General features: G+C 42.3%; 2 protein-coding genes and 1 long non-coding RNA gene across 5 annotated transcripts; 1 reads left to right on the forward strand and 2 right to left on the reverse strand.

Annotated features, from left to right (window-relative positions):
• Positions 1–133: 133 nt before the first annotated feature.
• LOC116450406 (myosin regulatory light chain 2, smooth muscle minor isoform-like) lies at positions 134–5,919 on the reverse strand. Its single transcript, XM_032122870.1, has 4 exons — positions 5,813–5,919; positions 5,354–5,552; positions 5,007–5,168; positions 134–1,308 (listed from the first exon to the last, which is right to left on the reverse strand). The coding sequence occupies exons 2-4, from the start codon at positions 5,535–5,537 to the stop codon at positions 1,136–1,138; spliced, it is 519 nt and encodes a 172-aa protein (XP_031978761.1). The 5' UTR covers positions 5,538–5,552; positions 5,813–5,919; the 3' UTR covers positions 134–1,135.
• On the forward strand, positions 1,054–16,593 carry LOC116450413. The gene is made up of 2 exons (XR_004242788.1): positions 1,054–1,119; positions 15,955–16,593. It is a non-coding gene; the product is annotated as an uncharacterized LOC116450413 (long non-coding RNA).
• Positions 15,643–22,935, reverse strand: LOC116450388 (myosin regulatory light chain 2, smooth muscle minor isoform). 3 transcript variants are annotated; one of them, XM_032122849.1, is made up of 5 exons: positions 22,848–22,935; positions 21,911–21,946; positions 17,553–17,750; positions 17,206–17,367; positions 15,643–16,143 (listed from the first exon to the last, which is right to left on the reverse strand). In XM_032122849.1, the coding sequence occupies exons 3-5, from the start codon at positions 17,734–17,736 to the stop codon at positions 15,971–15,973; spliced, it is 519 nt and encodes a 172-aa protein (XP_031978740.1). In that variant the 5' UTR covers positions 17,737–17,750; positions 21,911–21,946; positions 22,848–22,935; the 3' UTR covers positions 15,643–15,970. The 3 variants fall into 3 exon arrangements, with proteins under 3 accessions (XP_031978740.1, XP_031978749.1, XP_031978732.1); XM_032122858.1 differs by having other exon boundaries at positions 21,911–21,949; positions 22,848–22,864; XM_032122841.1 differs by lacking the exons at positions 21,911–21,946; positions 22,848–22,935 and adding an exon at positions 19,221–19,452.
• Positions 22,936–24,806: the final 1,871 nt, after the last annotated feature.

Raw genomic sequence — 24,806 nt, forward strand, 5'->3', positions numbered from 1 at the left:
AATTGCTTCAGAACACTGTAGCAAATCTGCCATGCCTTCCATACCACAAAAACTATAGCAGATACAACTATGAGAAATGGAACAAAAAGGAATGCCTCAGCCTCACACATCCAAAGCACCACTCTCAGCAGGAGATCTTAAAAGTACAGTGTATATTGTTTCATTTAAAAACCAAGAATAACATTTTCAGACAGAAAAACAAAAGGACAGAGACAGGATACCTTCCTTCTTCATCCAACCCTGTTCTTACTGTGTTTTGGAAAAAAGATAGAAAGGTAAAATAAATAAATAAATGGTTGCAATGAAATGTCAATAATTCAATATTGGCAGCCTCACAGATCTGGTAAGAAGGATCACTCAAGCAACTCTACCCATATATGACATCTTGTTTTAAAGAAAACACTAGGATTCACATTTTAAGTTTTTTAAAAGTACTATTAATATAGTACTCAGTGTCCACAAATGGAGGCACTGAGGTGCTAAAATACATGCTCAACTACATCCATAAGATTTAAAATGTTTAATGTGCAAGTCTTGGGACAGAAATGATTAATTAACTATACACTAAAATTCGAAGGATGTGAATTTCTTCTTCATTTTGTGTGCTCACAGTAGCAGGTGAAATCCTCAGTTGCTGAAGTACAAACATCAGTATGCTTAAGTGACTTATGCATCATTTTTAAGGCAAAAATAGATAACAACACGACTGTGTACAGTTGCAAAAATATTTACAGGTATCATTAGAGAAGCACTATACTTCTAGCATGAAAATTTTAATTATGCACTTAGCAAAACAGTGATTTATTTGAAAAATGATCATTAAAAATGTAAAATTAATCTAGCTAGGATGAGTAGCACTGACATTTTTACCCGGGCCTCCACACTCTCTGATCTTTGTCCCTCAACCTCTATCACTGTAAGCTGTCCTCTCTCCCCCTGCCACTTTCCCGTCTTATTACACAGGTGCAGGTGTGCCTGAGCAGCCTTAGGATCCACACAGGAAGAAGCTGCAGTGCTAAAAGTATATGCAAAAGGTCCCAACAAGAAAAAATGGAAAAAACAGATCCTGAGAAATAAAATTAGTGAGAAGAAAAAACAAATTAAAGGCGCTATCTGCAGGTATCCAGGGATTTGCTCAGTCATCCTTGTCTTTCGCTCCGTGTTTCAGGATGCGCGTGAATTCGATGTAGTTGAAGTTGCCCTTTTTGTCGATGGGGGCCTCTCTGTACAGCTCATCCACCTCCTCATCCGTGAACCTGTCTCCCATCGTGGTCAGCAGCTCCCGCAGGTAGTCTTCTTGGATGAACCCTGGAATGAGACGTGAAGAGAGAAACACAAAAGAGAGGCCGAGCCTCTTAGCCGGGGCTCCTAAAGCAGCAGCACAGACATGCCAACTGACAGGCAATTAACCAGTGCAGCACATAATATATTACACTTGCATCTGCACAGAAAGCCCCAAACAACTTCCTTAACTGAATTCTAAAGAAATTCCTTGAGTGCAGAGGGACAGGAAGTTTAATGCATTTCATACAGATTTTTGAAGACAGAGCCTGACCTGCTGTGGTATAACACTTATTTCCATCTACTGATCTTCAACGGCTCAGAGTGGAAAAACAAGTTCCTGTCACTGCTAGTCTACATTATACAAGCAATTCTCTTAAATGAACTATATTTTTCTTGACTTAATTAGATAAATTTGCACATCCTCTCTAAACTACTTTCCCCTGGGGACTAAATAACCACTCTGGCTCTTCAGCGCTGCACAACACTGTTGCTGGAGGCAGTTTATGTAGATACAGTGAACTCCTGGCAAGTGTCCAGGGAAGGAGTTTATAACAGAAGAGACTTTCAGGCAGGACTGAGCAAGTTACCTCAGGAGGCAGGAAGAATGTTTATGGTGGAGAGCCCAGTAAAAAAGAGAAGGATGTATTATTTATTTTATGCTAAAAGAGCAGAAGACTTTTGAGGAAGTTAACAAAGATATAAAAAGGAGCAGTTTCTAGGTATCTTCTGCTAATTCCATTTTAACAGATGGGCAGAACCACCAGTTGCCAAATTATTACAGGAAAATTTAGAGATGAAAAAAGGAACATGCATAACAAAAGGTAGACAGTAGAATACAGAAACTGCTAAATGCTGAAATAAAACCAGCCATTCCTTGAGCAGCACAATAGTTGCTTCATTTGAGAAAGAAATTGGTTATTGGACTTTAGTTGGAGAAGTATCAATAACAGAACACATTAGGTAGAAGTAGGCTCCAAAAAGAAGATGCATAAACTCTGTGGAACAGCTGGAAATCATATGCAGACACCCACATCAACTGATGTAGATTCAATTAGAATGTGATTTAAAAAAAATTCTGCTTTGGAAAGAGAGTTGAATAACTTAAGCAAACAGAGTTCATTAGTGAGACAAAACCAAACAGGGAACAGGGGACCAAAAAGCAGTCAATGAGCATGACAAATTAGCACGAGGGTTGGTGTATGCTGGGGGAAGGGACAACATATGCTAATGAAAACAGCATCATATCCCAGGGTAGACCAGCCCTTGGCTACTGACTCCAGATGAAGAAGGCTAGCAGCAATCTTCTACTTCAAAAGTAGGGAGAATGTTCAGTTAGCCAGGCGCATCCTTATCAGGTCAAACCTTGGAGTTGTCTCTTTGCAGATGGGTGTAAAGAAGAGGAAAAAGGCAGCTAAACAGATTAGACTCTATTTCTGCTGTCCTACAGAGACCAAGCAGTGATGAGAGATGACACAAGGATTAGTATTCAAAGAATGCAAGGCCTTTGGTGCTGCAAGTTTAGCCTCAAGGACTTAATTGCTCCTGTCTGAATAGCTAGGTGTTTAAACACTGAACTGAGCTGCCAGACTAGGGATACACCACAAGTTTTATCAGCAGCGAACTGTAAAGCAAACAGGGCTCCTCTCCTTTCCAGGGCTTCAGTGTGAATGGGGAGTAACAAATAAATGAAGCAAAACTTAAGATTCAGCCTGTTGCAGGCAGCACAAAGCAGATGACAAGGCAGGATCAAAAAGCAAATAAAAAATACTCCAAATGCAGACAGATCCAACTTTTATACCAATTCCATAGTACTACATGTGATAGTAATGCTGAAGCAACATATCCAACCAGGCCAGCAATATAGGAAATGTAAGGAAAACCCAATGAGTGTGGCTACCTTATCCTCATATATAGTATCTGATTTGTGTTACTCCCTTTTAGAAGACCTACACTGATGTAGAGCTAGAAAATCAGGCCCATAACAAACACACGTGTGGGAACCATGCAATGGAAAAAAAAGTAGTTTGACATAGCTGGATATGGTCTTGTATGTTTTTAAAAGGAACAAATGGATCAGAAGCCAAATCAGAGGATAAAACTAATAAAGGATTAACATAACGTGGGTTGTACAAATACATCAGACACTATTTTGAAGACTTCATTTTGACTATTATGAATCAAAACTCAATAAAACAGCATAACTATCTCACATGTTTTCTGGTTAAAATTTGAGGGTGGCATAAGACACAAAACAGACTGCATGCACAACAAACTATTATCCTCAAATCATCGTAGGACTAGACTAAAACATTTACCACACAGAGCTAAAAGATATTAAAATCAATCTTATCAGTATATGGGTGCCCAAACTAGTCACTTATTGTTTACACCTACACAGAAGGTTTCTGTTCTAAAGAACTGGTAGCACAACCATTTTCTCTATATTGTAATTCACAGACTCTTGTTTTGGTGCACATGAAAACAACCCTGTAGCATAGTGAGTCAGACTACCTGTGGAGAGAAAATAATTAACCCACTAACAAAACCTCCTTCTCTAGGAGATGGTAAAGAGATTTCCCTTGAGAGGGAGGAAATCGATTAACATTTGAAAAGGCCTTTCCAACAGAAAGCCTGTTTACCTACACCTCAGCAGGAAGGGGATGCTCTTTGAAAAGGCAAAAGGTGCTAAAAATACACAGACTGAAAATAGCTGATGAGACGGAACAATATCCTTTGAAAGATTCAGAGGATATATCGACTGGTTAAATAAAAATATTGCAGTGGAAAGTTGTGAGGAAAGATACAGATGCAGTGTCGTCTCTAGTACAGAGGCTACATAATTTCAATGTGAGCTAGTAAGACAAGTTCACAACATATCAAAGCACCGGTACTCTGTAATTCCACAGGACTGCCCTATGGATTCGTCCCCAGTTACTATACACTTCTCAGGAATCTTAGCCTAGGTGAATAAATAAAAGCATAAACTCTAACCTCAAGATTATAGGCACAACCTTGGAAGTCTGATATAGTAAAGCTGAGCTCTTGTGTTTTACTCTTTCCCTTCATTTTGCTTTGCAAGTCAGTCCAATCTGTCATTTCTGTCTTCTACACCCCACCCGGTTTTTACCTTTAGACCACTAAGGCTGCAGCCCTTCCTGCAATCTGAAAGCAAACTGAGCTGCAGGTGAGGGCACAACATTTGTCCACAGAGCCATAAAGAACACTCAGCCAGATAAGGGTTCAAAAGAGTTTATGGAATCTTGACAGCCTGTCTTGAAATATTAAACATCTGAAGAATTATTCAGATGCATCTCAGACCTACTGCGGAGGGGAGACAAACCCAATTGTATAACAGATCATTACCTTTTCAATGCCACAGAAAATCACACACTACTGATGTGAATTCCTTATCTTAGAGCAAATACATCTTGTTTTACATTTTGGGGAACATACACACTGCCCAGTTAAAACACTCTTCTTCAAAGCCTCACAGAAGAACAGTCCTACTAGTCCTCCGTACTGACACAGAACAGCCAGACAGGTTTTACTCTCACCCTGTAATAAGCCAATTTCTCATTACTTAGTAGAATATGCCATCTAGGATTACCATCTCATACTTAATTTATAAAGGTGCAAAAATCAGCATACTGTTTAGAAACCGAAATAAACAACATAAAACCCCAGCCATATCCCTGCCAAGCAGCTGAGTTGCACCCATGTACCTGTTGCTTCTTCATCAAAGCAGGCAAAAGCATTCCTGATTACATCCTCCGGGTCGGTGCCATTTAACTTCTCACCAAACATCGTGAGGAACATCGTGAAGTTGATGGGGCCTGGAGCCTCATTCATCATGGCATCCAGGTATTCATCCGTTGGATTCTTTCCTACAAATAAAGGGATTCATACTTGGCTTAGCTTTCCAATTGAAAAAGTCATGTCAGTACAAACTGAGTGTTAATACAAAAGGAGCATTAATACAAACTGAGACACCTCTCATATGCCAAACTCAGCATTTTGATTTTTACACCACAAATTCGCTTGGCAAGCATAAAGAGCAAAGGGACATTACCAAGGGAGGCGAGCATGTCGTGCAAGTCCTCTTTGTCAATGAAGCCGTCCCTGTTCTGGTCGATCATGTTGAAGGCCTCCTTGAATTCCTGGATCTGCGACTGATCGAACATGGCAAATACATTGGAAGTGGCGCGCTGAGGGCGCTTCTTGGTGGTCTTTGTCTTTGCCTTTTTGCTAGACATGTTGATTTTTGGACACTAGAGAGAGAAGGAAATACAGTAAATGCAATAAGATCAGAGTTAGGACTTAAAGGAAAAAGTACTATGGTTAATGGTAAAGTGCGCCTCTAACGCACTCCCATTTCCTCTCATCAGAACGTAGTTCCCTAGTATTTTCAAGAAGGGAAAAAGAGAAGAAGAGACTATGCATAAATGAAAGACAGACTCATAAATCAAAAAAAAAGTCATTATTATAAGACGTAAATTAACTTAAATTTTAGTCTTCAAAGGTCTCTTACGCCGGCGGTGGCTGCGGGGACCCGGTAAGGAACAGACGCGGAAGGCAGGAAGCGGCCCCGGCGCCGGCGGATGCTCCAGCGCTTCCTGGAGAAACCATCGCGCTCCCGGGCCGCGGGTGGGGACAAGCGCCAGGAGAGGCGGCGGGAGGGCAGCGAGACGGCAGCCGGGGATTTTCCTTAGGGATCGCAGCCCGCCCCGGCTGCCCTGGGCGGCGGCCGGCTCGGCACGGCCCCTCGGCCGCTTCCATGCGCCCCCCGCCTCGGCCGCGTTGGCGCATCCCGGGGGAACTCGCTGCCGCCGGCGCTGGGGCCCGGGCGCCGCCTGCAGGGCAGGGATGGAGACAGCCTGTGGGAGCGGAGCTCGAGAGGGCTTCTGCTGGTCACCGAGAGCTTCCCGCGGGGTTCTTCTTTTGTACACCTAAAAACTCTGCACGCTGAAGGTGGAGCTCCGTTCCGTGCTCCTGGAGCCGGTGCGTCCCCAGGTTCACATGGTGGTGCCGCATCGGGGAGGTGAACGAAGCCTCCTCATCCTGCGGGGATGTCCTGCCCGGATTAGCAGGTGTGAGGTGTTATCCTTACCTTCAGTCTTCCTCCTGTTTCGCTTGAGGGCTCAGAAGAATTCCAGATTGCATCGTAAAGTCTTCTAACTGAGTGCTCCCGCAGGAGCAGGGCTTAATGCCTCTCGCAGCCATACACTGTAAGGCTCCTGGGAGGATTTTTTAAAATTTTTTTTTTGCATATATTTTCTTAATGGAAAAGGATGACACTTATTTTTCCATTCGTCATTTGATGTAGGATCTCAAATAAATTCGGGTACAAGCTAGTTTTAGTCGAGGAGGATGGGATCTGAAATTGCTTGAGAAGCAGTTCGGCTTTAGCCCACTTGTACATTTTTGAAATATTCTGAAGGGAATACTTATTCCCATTTGGCTTGTTGAAATCCCACATAAATAGCTTGGGCTTCAAGAAAACTGTTGTTTAGTGCACAAAAAGGTCCTGAAACAGTCAGATGGGAAAGCTCCGCTTCCAGATCATCATTCCTTGAATCCCCCTCCTTCCTGCTGCCGGCTCTGTTGGTGTACAGGCTGTGTCTTGGAAAACAAGAGCTCTTAAGGAGGAAAGGCATTGGCCAGGCATCGGAGTAAGTCACCCAAGGAGGATTGTGGTGGAGTCACCATCTCTGGAGGTGTTCAAGAGGTGTCTGGATGTGGCACTTGGGGATTGTGGTGGTGCTGGGTTGATGGTTGGACTAGATGATCTTAAAGGTCCCTTCCAACCTTGGTCATTCTGTCAAAGGAAAAAATAAGACACACAGGCCTTTGCTGAAATTATTAATTATATTTATAAATGTAAATGAACTACATTTAGGCACTGGACCTACTGAAATTAGCATATAATCTAATATATAATCCAGAGGTTGCAGTCTCAAGATTGAAGGGAGACGTTTTAATTGCCAAGAGGCCCAACTCTCTTTCCCTGCTCTCTTCTCAAATCAGAAGTTATTTCATGAGGGCTGAGAATTTGGCCTAATTAGCTTATAATGCTTCCCCAGTGAATTTTAATATCACTCTTCTAAAGTTTGTCTCAAAGTGAAATAGAAACTAAGATTAAATTTTGCTAAATTGAAAGCCTATTAATGGAATAAGTTTTGGATAAAAAATTCTCTTCTTACTAGTAATGGCACATAGTTTCAAGATAATTACATGCAAAGTATGAGTGGGCAGAAAAGCAGCAGAAATATCAAGATATTAAGAGAGTTAATAAAATACTTCATGATAATGTTCAACAACTGAACTGTGTGTTGAAATTTAATTATGAAACATTATCTGATCTCTTGATCTAAACTTGTTTCATCAGTTACTTTAAATTGCACTACTGCAAACATGCTAGTCTGTCTTGTATTGTTTTCCATGCTATTAAAAGGGTGTTACATGATACCTGTCACCATGGATGTTGTTCTCAGCATTTAACTAATGCAGATATGGGGATAGGTACACTAATATTACTTGCCCAGTATGAGATCAGCTCTTAATGACAAAATTGCATGTCACTCTGTGTCTCTCTCTTAACCTTTGGTCTCCAATTTGTTGCATCATGGTGAAATGAGAAGTAGTTCCTACAGGCAGACTATTTCCTCTTCAATGTAAATCTAAGTAATTTATTTGATTACAGCATTCATCACAGCAATAAAAGAAATTTAAAGGGAAAAAAAAAGAGATTTGTTTTGCCTTCTATAATATTTGGAGGATATCTCTTTAACTCATTGACATAAATGTTGAAAAGGAAAAAAAATAAGGGTCTTTTTTGTGAGTGTGGTGCTTCCTGAGAGCTGTGCATCAAACATTCAGAATAGAAATGATCCTTTCTGAAAAGATGGTATAAAAAAAAAAGCTGAGCTCTTAACTCTTCATTTTTTCTTCTTTCTTCTTCTTTCATTCATTACTCCCTTCTCCTTTCTCGTTTATGTCAGTCTTATTTAAGAAAAAAACCTTTTTAAGCAAAATGTATGAATTGTTCCTATCCTTTCTGTCTAAAATACTTAAATACTTTGGTGCCATTGAAATGCTTGTTTTCTTTGATTTGTCAAAAAACCTTCAAAATTATGTGTTTCATACTTTTTATGGCTGCTACAGACAGTAAGTAAGTTACAGCAAATCTTTTCCCTCCTTTCATTTAACTCTCTCCATGAACAGTTGAACTTGATGATCTTAGAGGTATGTTCCAACTTCAGCAATTCTATGATTCTATTTCCCCACCTCTGCTGAGTTACAATGACAGTGCAAATATTTGTGGTTAACTTGGTTGCTTAATGAAGCAGAATCAGTCTGTGTCATATGATGTTTCTTTGTGAATCTAATTAACTTTACAGGAATGGCTGCACTGGCTCACTGTAAAAGTCTGCATAGACCAGTGCGCTCAGCTGCAAAGAGATGTGGATTCTGGATGTGGAAGGCAGGGAGCAAAGTCTTGGCAAAAAAATTCTTGAGACTGGGGATGGGGAAGCCCAGAAGCTGCTCTTTCCATTTCTGGGTTGGAGCACCACCGGGATGTGTCTACTTGGTTTTTGGATGCCTTCAAGAAATAATAAATGCTATGAGGTCTTCCCTACCAGGTCACTGGAGAGGTTTATTGTTTTGGATTTTTTTACCCAAAACTTGGAATCGTATTTAAAAAAAAAAAAAATCTCTCTCTATACTTCCTGTTCTTTCTGGAGGAAAGCATGCTGGGTGCTTTTAGCCTGTTCTTGAGGGGCGAGCAGCAGCAATGGCCTGTGCTGGTATTTAGGGAAGAATAAGAATCAGGGTAGCCTATGATATCTACCCAGAATGCTCTCCCAATATCTACTATTTTAGTTCATGGAGGGATAAGCTACCCTGAGCCAGATGTGGTATTTAGTAACCCACAATGAGCTTCTTTCATGAACTTGCTTAATATGTAATCCTTGACTTGGTGTACATTTAGCATCCACAATATGCTCTGCTGGTGTTTTCAGAGCCCTTTGCAAGGTTGCTATTTATTACATGAACAACTGCAGTTTACTAATCTTGACCTAATCCAATGTTTATTCTATGCTCTAGACTTTGTATTGGAAGAAATACTAAGGCTGAATGGTGTGTCCACCTCTTTTGTGTTACTTTTGCTTCTAGGAAGCTCTTGTGTGTTCCACCAGCTGTTGCAGAGAGTCCCGCTTAGGTAATTTTTCTTGTCCAGAAGCCATTTCATACCCTTGGTCATCACAGAAGTAAGGCTGAGGATGTGCATAAGAAACAAAAGGGTCTGAAAAGAGAGACTAGATGAAAAAGCAGATGTGTGATTTCCACATTAAGAATTAAAATTGTGTGAAAGTTGAGTGGAAGGTTTTGCAGTTAGGAGATTTTTTTTCTGAGCATATTATCGCTGTTCAACAAATGTTAATTACAGAGATTAAGTATTGATAGCAGAGTCAAATATATCCAAGTTCTAGGTCTAAACTATCATTTAATAGAAGCATTTTCTCTGTCAGCTGCTTCACCTGGTATTTTGGCTCATCCTTCTGCCTTTCCACCCCTTCGTCCCTGATTCCAGCTGGCATCTGTTGCCTCTGTCAAGCTATACCAAGTGCAGTGCAGTATCAGTCAGAGTGACAGTCACTCTTTTTGAGATGCTGAGAGTGTCACAAAGTTTTCTGGAATTTCTCCAAAAATAACTCCAGTGCTGTGATCCAAGGGGAAAACATTTGAGGAGTCATGAGTTAAAGAAGGGATTCTGAACATGTGTCTTCACTTGGGTCTCTTGGAGAGCCTCAGACTGCAAGTTATTCCCTGTTTGCATTCAATGTCCTCATGAATAAAAATGGTTACTGCTTTCCCAGGTGGTCCCTGCCACAGGGTAGATGCTGAAGTGTGAAAAATAAAGGCTCTCAGAGAACGTAGTGGAGCCTATAGAAGAAAGAGATGTTCTTTCTCCATACTGAAAATTAAAATTAGCACTGTTTTGACTTTCTAGCAACTTCCAGTGTCCATGGCTGAGGAAGAGGCAAAAACATGAGTTCTCTAGAGCATTGTAAGACAATAATAGCAGGTCAAAGGATAACGCAGAGAAATTTAATGGAACATAAATAAAATGCAGTCAGTCTGTGAAATGTTATAAACACAAGAAAACAAACCTCAATATATTTATTTAAAACTGCATCTCACTCACTATATGAGTGGGCACTGACACGTGTTTGAGAGAGTACTGAGGGACTTTACTCAGCAGACACAGTACTCCTTGCATTCCCAGGTCCAAAGTGCTTTATACTTGAAGAACACAAATTAAAAACTCCAACTAAGCATTGAAAAGTACATTTTTGGCTGTTGGGCTGTTGATTTCTGCTGGGTTTTTGTTCCCTGTTTTCTATGATCAAAGTCACTGTACTGCCACTTGTGCTGTATGTCCTTCCCTTGTTTTTTATCATAGTCGATAAGTTGCAACAATTCTAGCCAAGTCTTTGTGGAGTTTTCAGCTCTTTCTGCACTAGTTTTAATCAGGAGTATTGCCAGACACTGTGATTCCATAAAGTCGAAAACTGAAATGCAAAAATAAATGTTGATGGGTATTCTTAATAAGGAGAGCTGAAGGCCTCCAGTCTTTCAAACAAATGTAATTAATTCTGCTGAACCTAAGGATGTACATATGTGCCCTCTCCTTTTGTTAAGAGTTTGTATCTATCTGACAATGTGTATGTACAAATATGGAAGAAAATGAAATGTGCTCAATGCTTGGCTGAAGGTCTAAAATAGTGTTTTAAAACGTACCCAGAAAACAAGAAGCAGCACATTTAGTCAGTTGTTTGGCATGAAAAGTAAGCTGTTATCAGTTTTCTTATCAGCTGATGCCTCTGCCAGTTTGGTTGGCTGGTGGAGCAATTTCAAAATCAACATAATTCTCATGGGATGGGAATATGTTACCACTATTAAACCTTTTGCATTAGAGATGTTTAGCTCACATTTAAGGAAGAACTCAAAAGAGGGAAAAACCCCAGTGTCTGTGAGATACAAGGCCAAGTCAAGGTTCGAGCAACTCGTGTCTGATGCCAGCTCTACTTTAGCACATACTAAGACAGGTCTTGCAGGCCTCAGTTTACACCCACTCACTTGACTATGCTTGGCACAGGCTGGAAATTGTTGTGAAATACTGTCTTTTAACTCCCCATTATTCGTAATTAAAAAGCAAACCAAAGCCTAGTTCAATATTTAGTGATACCCTAAAATAGTCAGAGTGACGATTAAGGATTAAATAAACCTTGCAAAACTGAGCAATTTACAAGGACGCTAAAATGACTGCTGCTGCCATCATCTCCTCCTTTAGGCACCCATATTAAAGTCAGTCTCGACCTGCCTAATCCTGTAGTATTTGTAACTGACTTTTCAAGCTTTATCAAAGTGCAAGGCTGCTTTACTAAGGGACTGAATCACAGCTGCATGGCAGGGGAGTCTGCACCCAGCAAGCAGTTGGGATTTTCCAGGAGGTCAGTTTGATTTCCTGCTCTCCTGTTAAGTGCATGCTGCTGAGAAACATGTAAACATCTTCCCTCAGATTTATTACATCGATACAAACTGCCTGACCCCTGAAGTCCTGTGATGCAGGGCCTATTATGTATGATCTCCAGGGAATATCGCACTTCTGGGCTGAAAACATTCCTTGGCAGTGTTTTACCCATGGGCTGCAGAGAAAAGTAGGAAAAGCAACCATGTGCTGCCACCTTTGATTTTTTATCTTTTTTTTTTTTTTTTTTTTTTAAGGTGGAAAGTTTACTATCTAGTATATCAAAGGTTTGGGAAAACAGTGATCTCTGAGGAGTTGCTGCTCAGAGCACAAAAACAAAAAAGAGCTGTGTGGAGGGTTTTTTTCCCCCCCAGTATTACTTTTCAGTATTTCATGATAATTTTAAGCTGCATTTTGAGAGGCATTTACTTTTTGCCTCTGTATTGTTCCTAGTTTCTGCAATAGTGTTTCTGAGTTACTGTAATCCTAAATCATTTTTCAAAGGAGGAAGTTATCTAAAAATGACAGTAGGGTTTTGAAAAATTAAGTAAGAAGCCAAAATAGGAGCATGGGTGCATAAGCAGTACCAGTGGAGGATTAACTGCTGATATCTAAAATGTTCTTGACTATACTTTGATTGTTACTCACCAGTTATTTGGATTTACATTGTCTGAATGCCTTTGCATTTGTTGTTGTTTGAAAATCCCCAGGAATATCCCAAATAATAGATTAATAACACTTCAGACAAGAAAAGACCACGAGAAACATGTGATGACAAGATTTCAGATATTTTCCAGCTTTTGGATCGAATGCAGGTGTCAGGACACAAAGGCGTGCTGTTAGTGATGCCCTGTGCCAGGATGGGGCTGCCGTGCTGGATTCGTTTCTCCAGATACGACAGTGATCCTAGAAACAAGCGATCTAAAGATAGTCCCTAGGTCAGCAGTGAAACAGATCCTTGCTCCAGAGTGTAGGGATACCACCTCTGTGACATCCCTTAGCTGCTGAGCTAGTGTAACAAGCTGCTTTCATGATGTGAAATGCTTCGGTCATCTGATCACTGTGCCATAAAGATGGGTTTATTTGCTTAAATAACAAGCAGAAACAAGTGTAAAATGTTGCACATCACCTTTATCTCCAGCAACAGAGGGGAGAAGAAAAGGCAGCAGGCAGACAGCCCCTGGCAGCACTCGACACAAACGTGGTCCTCTTTGGAGTTTTCTTGTGCAGCCTCAGTAGCTCTTTGGCTTCATTTTGACCTCTGCATGTGTAGCCTTAGAACAGGGTAAATGGGTCATGTAAAATAAATCACTGCTTTTCAGTAGTGCTTCACGGGGCATTACAGATCCCTGTGGCTGTAAGACTATTAGATGTGTGCATGAGCCTATGAAAATAGTTTTTAATCATAAGCTTAATCTGGTGTAGAACTTGGAGACTGTTATATATGAACCCCGAGGGAGAGAAGATTAGGTTCTGAGATTTTGGCTGCAAAATGCTAAGGCTAAGTCATCAGAATTTTAAGCTGTTTCAGTGACCAAAGTTATTTTTATTTTTAGAAGTGAATTATTGATGACACATCCCTACAGCCCTCGGCACGCAACCTCAGCTGTCACATTCCTCCCTGGCTAGCTACAAAAAACATCTGATGCTCTTATATGGTCTCCTGGCAGGGGCTGTTGGCTTTGTAGCCTCTCAGTGGTTAAGAGGTTTATCCCCACTTGCAGGTTAACTGGTGTCCTGCAATAAAAAAAAAACAAACAGGGAAACTGGAACTTGAAAGGTTGTCATTATACTCAAACATTCTTGGATATTCTTTCTCAGTAACACATCTTCCTGGGTAGGTATCTTTACATGAGTACAGCTCCATCTCACCCTCTACTCAGAGGGAGCATCCAAGACCGACAAGGCAAAAAACAGCTACACCCCACATTCCAGCTGGCTGCTCAGAAAGCGAGAGCAGCAGTAGAGAGTATTTTTGAAGTGGACAATTTCCTCTCAAGGAGGATGCTAGGTTCACTTCTAAGTAGCTCATATTTACGATTTTTAGATCACTACTTCCAGCAAGAAAAATCCAGCTGGCACATCTGCCACTTACTCAGTGTAACATACCAGCACCTAACATTTACAGAGAAAACAGGATCAGGAAAAGAAGGGTTTAGGGATCCAGTGTTCTAACAGAAGTAAACTGATCTCTGAATGTTAACACCATTTAGACACTCAAAGGAAAAAATAATATCTTACATCTGTCCTTTGTGCAGGCTGCTTGCATGTATGCACACAGTATTGAATTGCACAGAGGTGACAGGATTAGTCTAAAGAAGTGACAGCATAACTTGTTCTCCAGCCTAATGTTTCATAGCAACATTTCAACAAGACAGTGTTTCCTAAATCTCCACTCTCTTGTCTTTGGCACATGGGCACTGCTGGTGAAAACTTCCATGCATACTCGTAAACTACTTACTAGAACCTTGCAGGTGTCATATGGAGAAACACCTCAGCAGCCGTTACTGAAGAGCACCAAGATAGTTAAAAACAAAACTTTCAAAAAAAGGAGCAGCTGTGGCAACCTGAAGTAGTGTAGAACATAACGTGGGTAGGAGAAAAAGAAAAACTGAGGCTAAGTTTGTTAGCAGCTAAAACACAGAACTGGGAAAAGAATGGTTAAAAACTCAATTTTAATTAAGCCCGTAAGTGGAAAAAACCACCCTGGAATAAAAAATAGTCCAAGTACGCCAACTGAGTATACGTTGTCAAGTTATTTACAAACCTGAAGCCAGAGTATTTTTCAGAGTTGCCATAGGGGAACACAAGCAGTATTAAGTAACCAAGCCTTCATGCTACTACACACAAAATGAGACAAACCCACCTTGCAGAATAAGCTGTCAGAGCCTTTACAATCCTTTGTGCTCAATTCCTACTCTTTGGGGTCTTAAGTCGTGTGATATAGCTGAGAGCAAGCTTTCTGGATAACAGGTCATTAACTGATAAATACATAGGCAAAGTAAATTCTCCTTCTACTTTCTAACTTGCAGTAACCAAGAGAATGAGGCACACAGAAGAGCATCATCATATTAAGAACTAACAGAACAATCTTCCTGTTTTCTTTGTATTTGAGACAACATCATCAGCACAACTGGTTCTGAAAGACTGTGCTTGGTTAAAAGCCATCTTACCAATATAGCTGAGGAAGATGTATTTTAAAAAGTGAGAGCAACTTCAGCACCTGTAGGGTTTTACCTACTTAATTCTCAGAACGACTTGACTCACATTCTCACATGCAAATTAATTAGGTGTAGAAAAATAAAGCTTTATTTAAGTTTTCTGGCCATGTATTGCTGTTAATTAGTGCCAGCACGGATTCCTTTGCAGAAGCCTTCAGCAGAAGGCAAAAAATATGCCTAATTCCCATTTACTGCCAGCATAAAGACTTAGCTAAGAAAGAATGCACAGTTTTGACATGAAAGTACTGCTAGAAAACCCATCAGTATTAAAAGGATGCAAAAGCTGGGCATGGTATCTGCTTAAGAATCAGATGTTCCTTGCTGGCCATGAGGCAGTTTTAACAGTCTTCCCTAACGACTTCTTTGGTTAACTACTCATACAATAGTCAGATCCCACTTCAAAAAACTGAGATGAAAGACTTCTGCAGCTGCATTTTTAAAGATGCCAGCAGATGCTGCTAGGAGCATTTCAGAACCCTGTGACACTGAACAAAACACTACGAAAATGAATTTTCTAGCTTGACTTGCAACTGCAAGAAAAATACAGTGAACACACCTGCTTTTGTAAATGTGTAATAGAAATGTCATTCTTCACAGAAGATATTGAGGTATTTTATCTATATAGCAATCTTTATTTCAAAATGGCATTTATTACAAAAATGTAAAAATCCAGCAAAACCAGAAACATTGAGATTATTTTCCTGGACTATCAACTCCAGGGAATGTTTGTCCTGTAGCCTTTCCCTCACAATATTTTCCCCGCTTCCAGTCTGATTACAGGTGCAAATGTGCCTAAACGGCCTGGAATAGATAAATATATTGAAAAAGACAAAAGCTTTGGAGCTAAATGCATGCAACAAGTTCTATCAGGAAGAAACCGTTAAAAAGAAACGTAAGTGTTGAGATAATCCGCAGGTATCCAGGGATTTGCTCAGTCATCCTTGTCTTTCGCTCCGTGTTTCAGGATGCGCGTGAATTCGATGTAGTTGAAGTTGCCCTTTTTGTCGATGGGGGCCTCTCTGTACAGCTCATCCACCTCCTCATCCGTGAACCTGTCTCCCATCGTGGTCAGCAGCTCCCGCAGGTAGTCTTCTTGGATGAACCCTGGAGCACAGTGCAGGAGGGCAGAAGAGGAGTTTTTACATTTATCTGCTAATACATGGGTGATAATTTCTTTGAGTTCTTTCCCTCAATTAAAGATACTTACAGTCCTTCTCTGCCAAATGAAAACAACGCCATTAAAGACTATTACTAAAACTGCCAATTACAAGGATTCAATCAAACCAGGCATCTTAGTTTGAAAGGTCCCACTACTTCAAGTGAAGACCATTTTATGATTTCCCTCTGCTGTTCCAAATATAAAAATTTGTAAGTATTCATACTGGACATCCTTCCCAACAGCAGGGCTACACTCCCAGTAGTACAAAGAGCCTTCTAGCAACTCTGCATTTAAAAAATCACAAAGGGGAACAGTTTGCCTTGAGCATTCCTATTGAAAACCACAAAAAAAAAAAAAAAGTCATGGAACTTGACTACTAACACTCAACAAGGGCATGAAACACAGGAAAGTTTACAACATTTCAAATTGATCTTAAACCAGGGTAAAACTCAGATTTACTGGTTGCAAAGAATAAATTTTTGGCATTGTTTATTAAACAAACGGGCTTGTCTAACTTGTGGTTGCTTCTATCAGCACTGTGAGTCACACAAGAATTTTCATGCATTCATTTTCTTCTTCTTTTAGTGCAGCTTAACAGAGGAAAGGTGGATACAAGTTGCTGACAGAAAACAAGTTCTTCATAAAAGTGTAACAGCTCACAAGTTCTTCATAAAAGCACAACAGCTTTGAAAACAATGATTCCCCTCATAAAAGTGGCCTCAGAGGTGAATTTTAAGTTAGGAATAAATTAAGGCCCTAGTCCCCAATCAGCAGCTTTTATACCTTCTCCTGTCTTGAACAACAGAACTGAACTGCCAGAAATTTGAAATTTTTACAGAGATTGAAAAGGTAAACTTAGCAGGTGAGGATACAGGCATGATTTTTAGTCTGCAGAAATTAAAATTTTTCAAGTTAAAAAATTCATCACCGCTTCTATGAACACAAGAATTTATTGTTATAAAAGTAAGTAGAAATAATACATATACTCTGTTGTTTCATCCATGTACCTGTTGCTTCTTCATCAAAACAAGCAAAAGCATTCCTGATTACATCCTCCGGGTCGGTGCCATTTAACTTCTCACCAAACATCGTGAGGAACATCGTGAAGTTGATGGGGCCTGGAGCCTCATTCATCATGGCATCCAGGTATTCATCCGTTGGATTCTTTCCTACAAATAAAGGGATTCATACTTGGCTTAGTTTTCCAATTGAAAAAGTCATGTCAGTACAAACTGAGTGTTAATACAAAAGGAGCATTAATACAAACTGAGACACCTCTCATATGCCAAACTCAGCATTTTGATTTTTACACCACAAATTCGCTTGGCAAGCATAAAGAGCAAAGGGACATTACCAAGGGAGGCGAGCATGTCGTGCAAGTCCTCTTTGTCAATGAAGCCGTCCCTGTTCTGGTCGATCATGTTGAAGGCCTCCTTGAATTCCTGGATCTGCGACTGATCGAACATGGCAAATACATTGGAAGTGGCGCGCTGAGGGCGCTTCTTGGTGGTCTTTGTCTTTGCCCTTTTGCTAGACATGGTGGCTGTTGGTTCTAAGGAGACAGAAACATATCCAAGATTTAGCCTTATTAAACCACATTACAAGTCCTTGGGGGAAGGATGGGTATAGGGACATCAAGTTTCATGTTATCGGCATATACCCCAAAGTGCACATTTACTTCGGTATCTCCTGCTCCATTTTCTTTCATTCAGACTTCACTTGCTATTAAAGCATAATGTCTTTGAAAATTCAGGGACTTCATTCAGGGGCCTATTGGCACTGCAGGCCAATAGCACGCTACATTAAAAAACCAAAATCAAATCATAGCTCTTGAAATGAAACTCACGAAGTGTTTGCATTGCCAATTCAACACTCCACCTGCATCTTCCACAAATTAAGAGTATATACTGAGGAGTTTGGGAGGCACTGTTGACGTACCACATATAAGGATATGTGCTGCTAAACTAGCACAGTGGTTAAATAGATCAGACAGTATGATAAACTAACATTTTGGAGGGAAAAAATGTGTTTTAGGTGCTGAATAGCATTTTGTTAGAATAGCTGCCTTTGAGAAACTGAGAACACTGACTTGGTTCAGAAGCTTCACATTGCTATTCCCTACACAGTGTAAGTACTACACAACACATGCAAATGCCAGCATACTCTCTTTTAAATTAATTACTGGCATAATAGCTACAAAAATGTGAAGACTGTTTCTTTTAAAGTACCAACCCTTAGAAACATTTATATATTTTTATACATTTTCACATATCACAGGTATACCAATGTCATTGTTTCCCCTGAAGCTGTCAAATGAAGAAATAAACATGGTAGATTATAACACTAACACACTCAGGAAAGAAATGAAGCTTTTAAATTAACTGAATCTATTTAGCTGGGAAGATACATGTAGGGTTCTAACTAAATGTATGACAGTACAAACTCGAAAAGCTGAGTCATTCACTGAAAGGCAAACACAAAGCCCTCAATATTGCTTTTGGATCAAAGTTAGACCCTCTTTAATGTTGTTTCCAAAAGTCTCACAACCTCTGCTTGCATTAGCTAAAACTGAAGTGTAATCCATACTGCTATAATCCTTTATTATGCTCAAAGTGTTATGCAAACCAGATTCCTTCCACCCTTGATTCTGAATTTTTACTGAAAGCACCTGTAGCAAATGTCTCTTGACAGAAGACACATTTAAGCTTCACCTGTAATTGCAAGAATATCAATATTCTGAAATTTACACTAAGTATTAGTTTTATAACTTAGAAACAAATTATCTAGTCAGAAATGCAATGCTAATCAGAGTCATAGCACAGTTCTGTTTCTCAGATAGTTTGCTCAAAGATAGAGTATGCTTAGACTGCCAAAAAGTAAGACTGAAGTCACTAACTGGGATTCACCCATAAAAAAAAGGGAGTAAAATTAAGCAAAGTAACTCCCTTACACAACCAACCCAATATGCAGGCAAAAAGCAGTTAGTATTTGGTTTGTTTAACTAAAAGGAAAGACATTTTACCTTGCTTTGTATTAGATACCTGACAGGGTGTACCAAGCATCTGGAGCATAAAAGGAAATTCCATGGTTACGTCCCTCTCAGTCTGTCCACACAGACTGCTACTGACTTCCCCTGCTAATTCCACACTTTTAAATCGTGCATCTACAACGTTCTTCTGACGTAAAAAACAAACCATTATGTCTCGAACTAAAAATAGCCCTGAAATGCAACTGCGCATCGCTTAGCAATGCAGACGTTCTCTTCATTGCACTCACTAACCACGAGCTACCCGAGATGTCTGGCCTCCACAACACTGCAACAAATAAATGTGAACTCTTGACATCAAGATATTTATGTATACAGCTGACAACAAAGGTAGTTTGCTTTCAGGCTGCAGCCAAGGGTTGTGCATAACTTCCGTGGTTTTCTTACCTCTGTAAAAACCCTCAGGCAAGCTTCTGCTTAACTCTGGATTATTGATTAAAAGTTCCACTACTCAAAATAGAGTCAAACAGTATCTTTTAATAACTCTTCTCTGAAATAATGCAGTTTTCAGAATATGACCCATTCAAAGTAAACAAAAAAGTTTACTTTGCATGTGCTCATGCCAAGTGAATTGATTTTTGCCTTTTTGCTTTTATATATTCCCTATATTCTTTACATATATATTTGTAGCTCCATAGCCTATTCGTAGCTAACATTTTACAAAATACATTCCCCAACAGCTCCAAGGCTTGGGGGTCCAAGGCTGGATTCTTTGGGGAACTGAGGTCAAAACAGCTTCCCGAGACACTTTTTCATAAACAAAGTTTAGTTCCTGTCTAAAGGGGGAGGGGGTTCAGAAGAGGGTAGAACCAGGGGGGAATTACCTCATCACCTATGTCTCTAACTGGGGATTCTTGTCAGTTACGCTAATTTGCTGAACATCTAAAACTGTACTCCCTTTATGTTACAGTGTGCATCTTCAGCGCTTTTTCATCCAGCGTGCTGTGCACCATAAGGATCCTAATAAAGGCAATCCCTTTTTATCATCTGTGTCTGGCTTGTAATTTTAAAACCAATGAAAAGGCATCAATGTTGCAAAGGCAGTACTCCCAGCAAGTCACTACTGCAATTCTCTCCCCTAAACTCAATCCTAAGCAAGAGGAGGTAAAAGCAGACTGCCAACACATTCTTTTTAACTCTGTTCAGAAGATTGACCTATCAGAGTATATTTTACTAGAACAAATGAAAAAAGTGCCAATGCTTGCATTACTATTTTCTAAGTTTCTCTGAACCAGGCTTGGGAATTCCTCCAGTCCCAAAGAGCTGTCAGCCTAGCCACAGAGAAACATCAGATCTCACAGGACTGCAGTGCCTTTCAGCACAGGTTTGGTGCAGCTATGCCTGAAACACTGCACTCAGCTCCAGGAATCTCTGTTAGAAAGAGGGTGGTACATTTTGAAACATGTTCAGAAAACCAGCTATCAATACAGTTAGCCAAAGAGATCAATTTATGATTTAAAAGTTCCAAAAGTATTTGCACTTTGTGTTATCTCTCTGTATAACAGTGAATGATGTAACGAGCCAGAGCTAAGCTCATTTGAGTCAAGCATCAGACCCCTAATTTTAGAGAAAGTAGAATTTAACCTGATAAATTCACCAAGTCATTAAACAAAAAAAAAACCAAAACAAAACCAAACAAACAAAACAAAAAAACCACCCACCACCAAAAAAGCCCCCCAAACCAGCCAACCAAGACCCAACAAAAAGATCCACACCTAAGCCAATGCTTTTATAATTGAAATAGGGTTAGTAGAGGCTGCAAATAGAATTTCAGTAGATAAAAAGTGGGAATACTTCACATTAGGTAGTGCAAGTCATGACATGCAGGTTTAGTCCCTGTTGTTTAATACTATGCTGATACTCTGAATGGTCTGGGCCTTGTTTTGGAAGCTGTCCAAGAAACTTCAAATGTAGGACCTTACCTGTGAGACACACCATAAGATATTTCTGAAAATATAACCTTCCTTTAGGAAGATTTTCACATATTAAAAAAATAATAAATAGGTAGTAGTGCTGCTTTGTGCTGCCTGTACTGTCTATTGCTCAGTCAAGCAACAACAGTGGATAGCAAACTACAGAAGCACAGATAGTCATCCTATGGTCCCTTCCTCTGGGAAAATGATAAACCCTTGGGAGACAAAAAACCTGGGCAACTAAAAATTTTGAGCCAGGCAATAAGCTGTGAAAATTTACAACCCACTAACAGTGGTTTAAGCTGGACCTGTTCAGAAGCAGTGACCAAAAGTTATGCTTTGGAAAACACTCTCATGTTTCAACATTGTGAATATTGTAATAATTGCAGTATCTGTCATTCAAAAAAACCAAACCACCACACAATAAATCCCCACAACCCATAGCCAAGGAAATCTCTAAACTAACTGAGACAGAACATCAAACTCAAAAGTCAACCTCAAAGCTAAATCCCACATTCTGTCCACATAGTCAATTACAGCATCACATACAGTCACACATCCATCACAATCTGGGCGGCAACAGGAAGAGATAAGAGCAAGGTGCTCTCCAGCAGATCTGTGTCAAGGCTCAATAAAGAGCAGATTACACTTCATAATAGCAAACGAGCAAAAACCAAACCCTACGCTGTCCCACCCAGTCCTAAAAGCCACTCTAACACACTCCTCATTAGTAAGTTTCTCAAAACCACTTACCTCAAAATCCAGCGCCAGCGAGTCAACAGAGTCTGTCTGCAAAGGAGAAAAAGAGGCTCAGAGGTGACCTTATCGCTCTCTACAAACAACTGAAAGGAGGGTGTAGCCTAGTGGGAATCGGCCTCTTCTCCCAAGCAGCAAGCGATAGGATGAGAGGACAGTCTTAAACTGCGCCGGGTTTAGGCTGGACATTAGGAAGAATTTCTTCGCAGAAAGGGTGACTAGACATTGGACTGGGCTGCCCAGGGAGGTGGTGGAGTCACCGTCCCTGGAGGTGTTTAAGTGAAGACCGGACGTGCGCTGGGTGCCATGGTCCAGTTCACATGGTGGTCGGTCACAGGCTGGACTGGATGATTTTAGAGGTCTTTTCCAACTGATTGATTCTGTGATTCTGAGAGCCCGGGAACCACTGCACGCAGTCCCCTGTGCGGCTATAGTTATTCCAAAACACGCACAGGAAGAGACAGACCCAGTCCCACTACCTCACCCTCTTCCGACCGCAGCACCTCCTAGCCCTACCCTTCCCGTGCTCTAACAAAGCCGAGGAAACACCCGCAGAGGGCTCGATGTGGCCGGGAGGCAGCCGAACCGTTCCAAGCAAGGGAGACAAATAGTATCTTTTAATACAATTCCCTGCAATGATGCATGAAATGCAGCTCGTCCCCGCGGGCATCATCCCCGTCGCACCGGGCCCTGCCCGGCTCACAGGACGGGGTCGGGGGGCCCGGAGCCGGGGTCTCCCCCGGCCCCAGCCCGCAGGGCGGATCCCCGTCAAGAGCAGCAGCACCGGGACGAGGCCCGAGGGGAGCTGCCCCAGCGGCGGGCGACGCCGCAAGCGACTCCGGCTCCGCAGGCGACCTGCGGCCCGGGGACGCCCCCACCCCACCACCCTCCAGCCCCAGGCCCTGCGGGCAGCGGGCGAAGCCCCCCGACTCACCCGGCGGGAGACGGTCCCGGTCGGGGAGCGGCTGGAGAGACACTTCCGGAGAGCGGAGCGGCCACCGCCCCGCCGAGCAGGAAGGAAGCTGTGGGCGAGACCATCCGCGCATGAGGGGGAGGTGGCGGCATGGCTCATCGCTTCGGCCGCCAGGCGCCACCACCCGTGTCGAGGAGAGGACCCGCGGTGGCGCGCGTGCTTCGCATTCCTTCCCTGTGGTCTTTGCCTTCCTTGCAGGAGAAAGTCAGAGCCCCGAGCTCAGCCCCTCTACCCTGTGTGTGTCGTCCCCCCTGTCCCGCTGAGGCGTTGGTGCAGCGCGGTGTGGTCACCGCATTCCAAGGGCGAGGGGCGGAGGGAGCCGCGCGCCTGCCCTTGTAAGGCAACGGCGGGAGTTTCCTGCTCGCGCGGGGGGCGGGGCCTCGCCCGCTCGCCCCGCCCCGCCCCGCCCCGGGGCTCGCCGGTGGGTGCGCGTCCCTCAGGCCTCCGGCGCCGCCAGAGCCGTGTTTCGGCCTCCTGCGCCGCCTTCCCGAGGGGCTCTGTGCAATGGGGGCTGCCGGTGCCCCGTTCCCAGCTGCTTGTGACTGTTCGGGGCAGCGCGGGGCGGGGCGGGGCGGGACGGGGCGGGAGCCGGTAACACAGAATCACAGAGCCGCAGGATGGGTCAGGTTGGGAGGGACCACAGTGGGAGATCTGGTCTGACCTCTCCGCTCAAGCACATGGCACAGGATTGCATCCAGACAGCTCTTGAATGTCTCCAGTGAGGCAGACTGCGCGCCCTGTCTGGGCTGCCTGTTTCAGTGTGTGGTCACACAGTAAAGAAGTTCTTCCTCATTCAGGCGGCACTTCCAATACATCTTACTCCTTGTCAGCACCGACAAGAGCCGGCTCCGTTCTCTTGACACCCTCCTTTCAGATACGGACATTGATAAGGTCCTCTCTCAGTTATTTCTTATCGAAGCTGAACAGGCCCAGCTCCCTCAGCCTTTCCTCACAGGAGAGATGCTCCAGTCTCTGGATGAACTTTGCAGCCTGTCATAGGTTAGCAAGCATAGTCCCGGAAGGGATGTCCTTGCTAAGGGGTGCTTACAGCTTCCTCTGGGAACTGATAGAACCTATCAGCTGGCCAGTTTGAATATGGACAATTCTTTAAGCCACTTAAAGTTGTGACCGCCTCTGTGATCCACATTTAAGAATAGGCAAACTCCCCCCCAAGCTCTCTCTCGTTTCCGGCGCTGGGACAGGTGGCTGCGGGCCCCGTGTGGGGGCCAGGCCACGGCCATCCTGGAGTCGATGGATCTGTTCCAGCCATGGAACCCCCCCCCACTGCCTTGCCGTGGGCAGCTGGAGCGGCTCGGCTCTCCCCCCTCTCCACTGCGATAAGAAAAATTCAACATTCCAGCTGCAAAGCTGCAAGGCCGAGGTGAGATTAACCCTTTTATTGCTGTGAAGAGCTGAAAACCTGAGGGAAGAGAGAGAGGAGATGCTTAAAGCTGGAATTCTGTTGTGAAGCTAGGATATATCAGAGTATCCCGTTGTAATTTCATGAAGATATGGGGGGTGGAGTGTTCAACTCGTAAGCAAAAGCACCTGTGCTGAGATAGGCAGATGCTGACGCAGCTGTAATTTCATGAGAAGTTTGGACAGGGAGAGATGGACCAGATGAGGACTTTTGCTCCAAATGGGAAAGGAGAAAACCTCAGTTCCTAGAGATAGAAGTGATGAAGACTTTTGCTCCAAATGGGAAAGGAGAAAACCTCAGTTCCTAGAGATGCTCCCAGAGATAGTCCTAACAATGAAGATGATGAAGACCCTTTGCTCTCAGGGAAGGAGAAGGGCCTCTGTTTTTGTTCCTGAACGGCTCAACCTTAAAATTGTATCCCAAAAAACTTCAAGAGTGGACCCTCGAAAGCAGTTGTGGGAAAAGCTGCAAGTCGGGGGAAGGGACTCACACGCAGGCAG

The sequence above is a fragment of the Corvus moneduloides genome, chromosome 1, assembly GCF_009650955.1.
Source record: "Corvus moneduloides isolate bCorMon1 chromosome 1, bCorMon1.pri, whole genome shotgun sequence".
NCBI classification, from domain to species: Eukaryota; Metazoa; Chordata; class Aves; order Passeriformes; family Corvidae; genus Corvus; species Corvus moneduloides.

Bases quoted from the DNA above. Each gene is read 5' to 3' on its own strand.
- LOC116450406 (XM_032122870.1), bottom strand. From the start codon at position 5,537: ATGTCTAGCAAAAAGGCAAAGACAAAGACCACCAAGAAGCGCCCTCAG. The intron at 5,169-5,353 runs GTAATGTCCCTT...CTTTATTTGTAG, and splicing joins CGACATGCTCGCCTCCCTTG to GAAAGAATCCAACGGATGAA. The intron at 1,309-5,006 runs GTACATGGGTGC...GTCTCATTCCAG, and splicing joins CTTTGATGAAGAAGCAACAG to GGTTCATCCAAGAAGACTAC.
- LOC116450388 (XM_032122841.1), bottom strand. From the start codon at position 19,437: ATGCGCAGTTGCATTTCAGGGCTATTTTTAGTTCGAGACATAATGGTT. The intron at 17,751-19,220 runs GTAAAATGTCTT...CTGTCTCCTTAG, and splicing joins GGTATCTAATACAAAGCAAG to AACCAACAGCCACCATGTCT. The intron at 16,144-17,205 runs GTACATGGATGA...ACTGTGCTCCAG, and splicing joins TTTTGATGAAGAAGCAACAG to GGTTCATCCAAGAAGACTAC.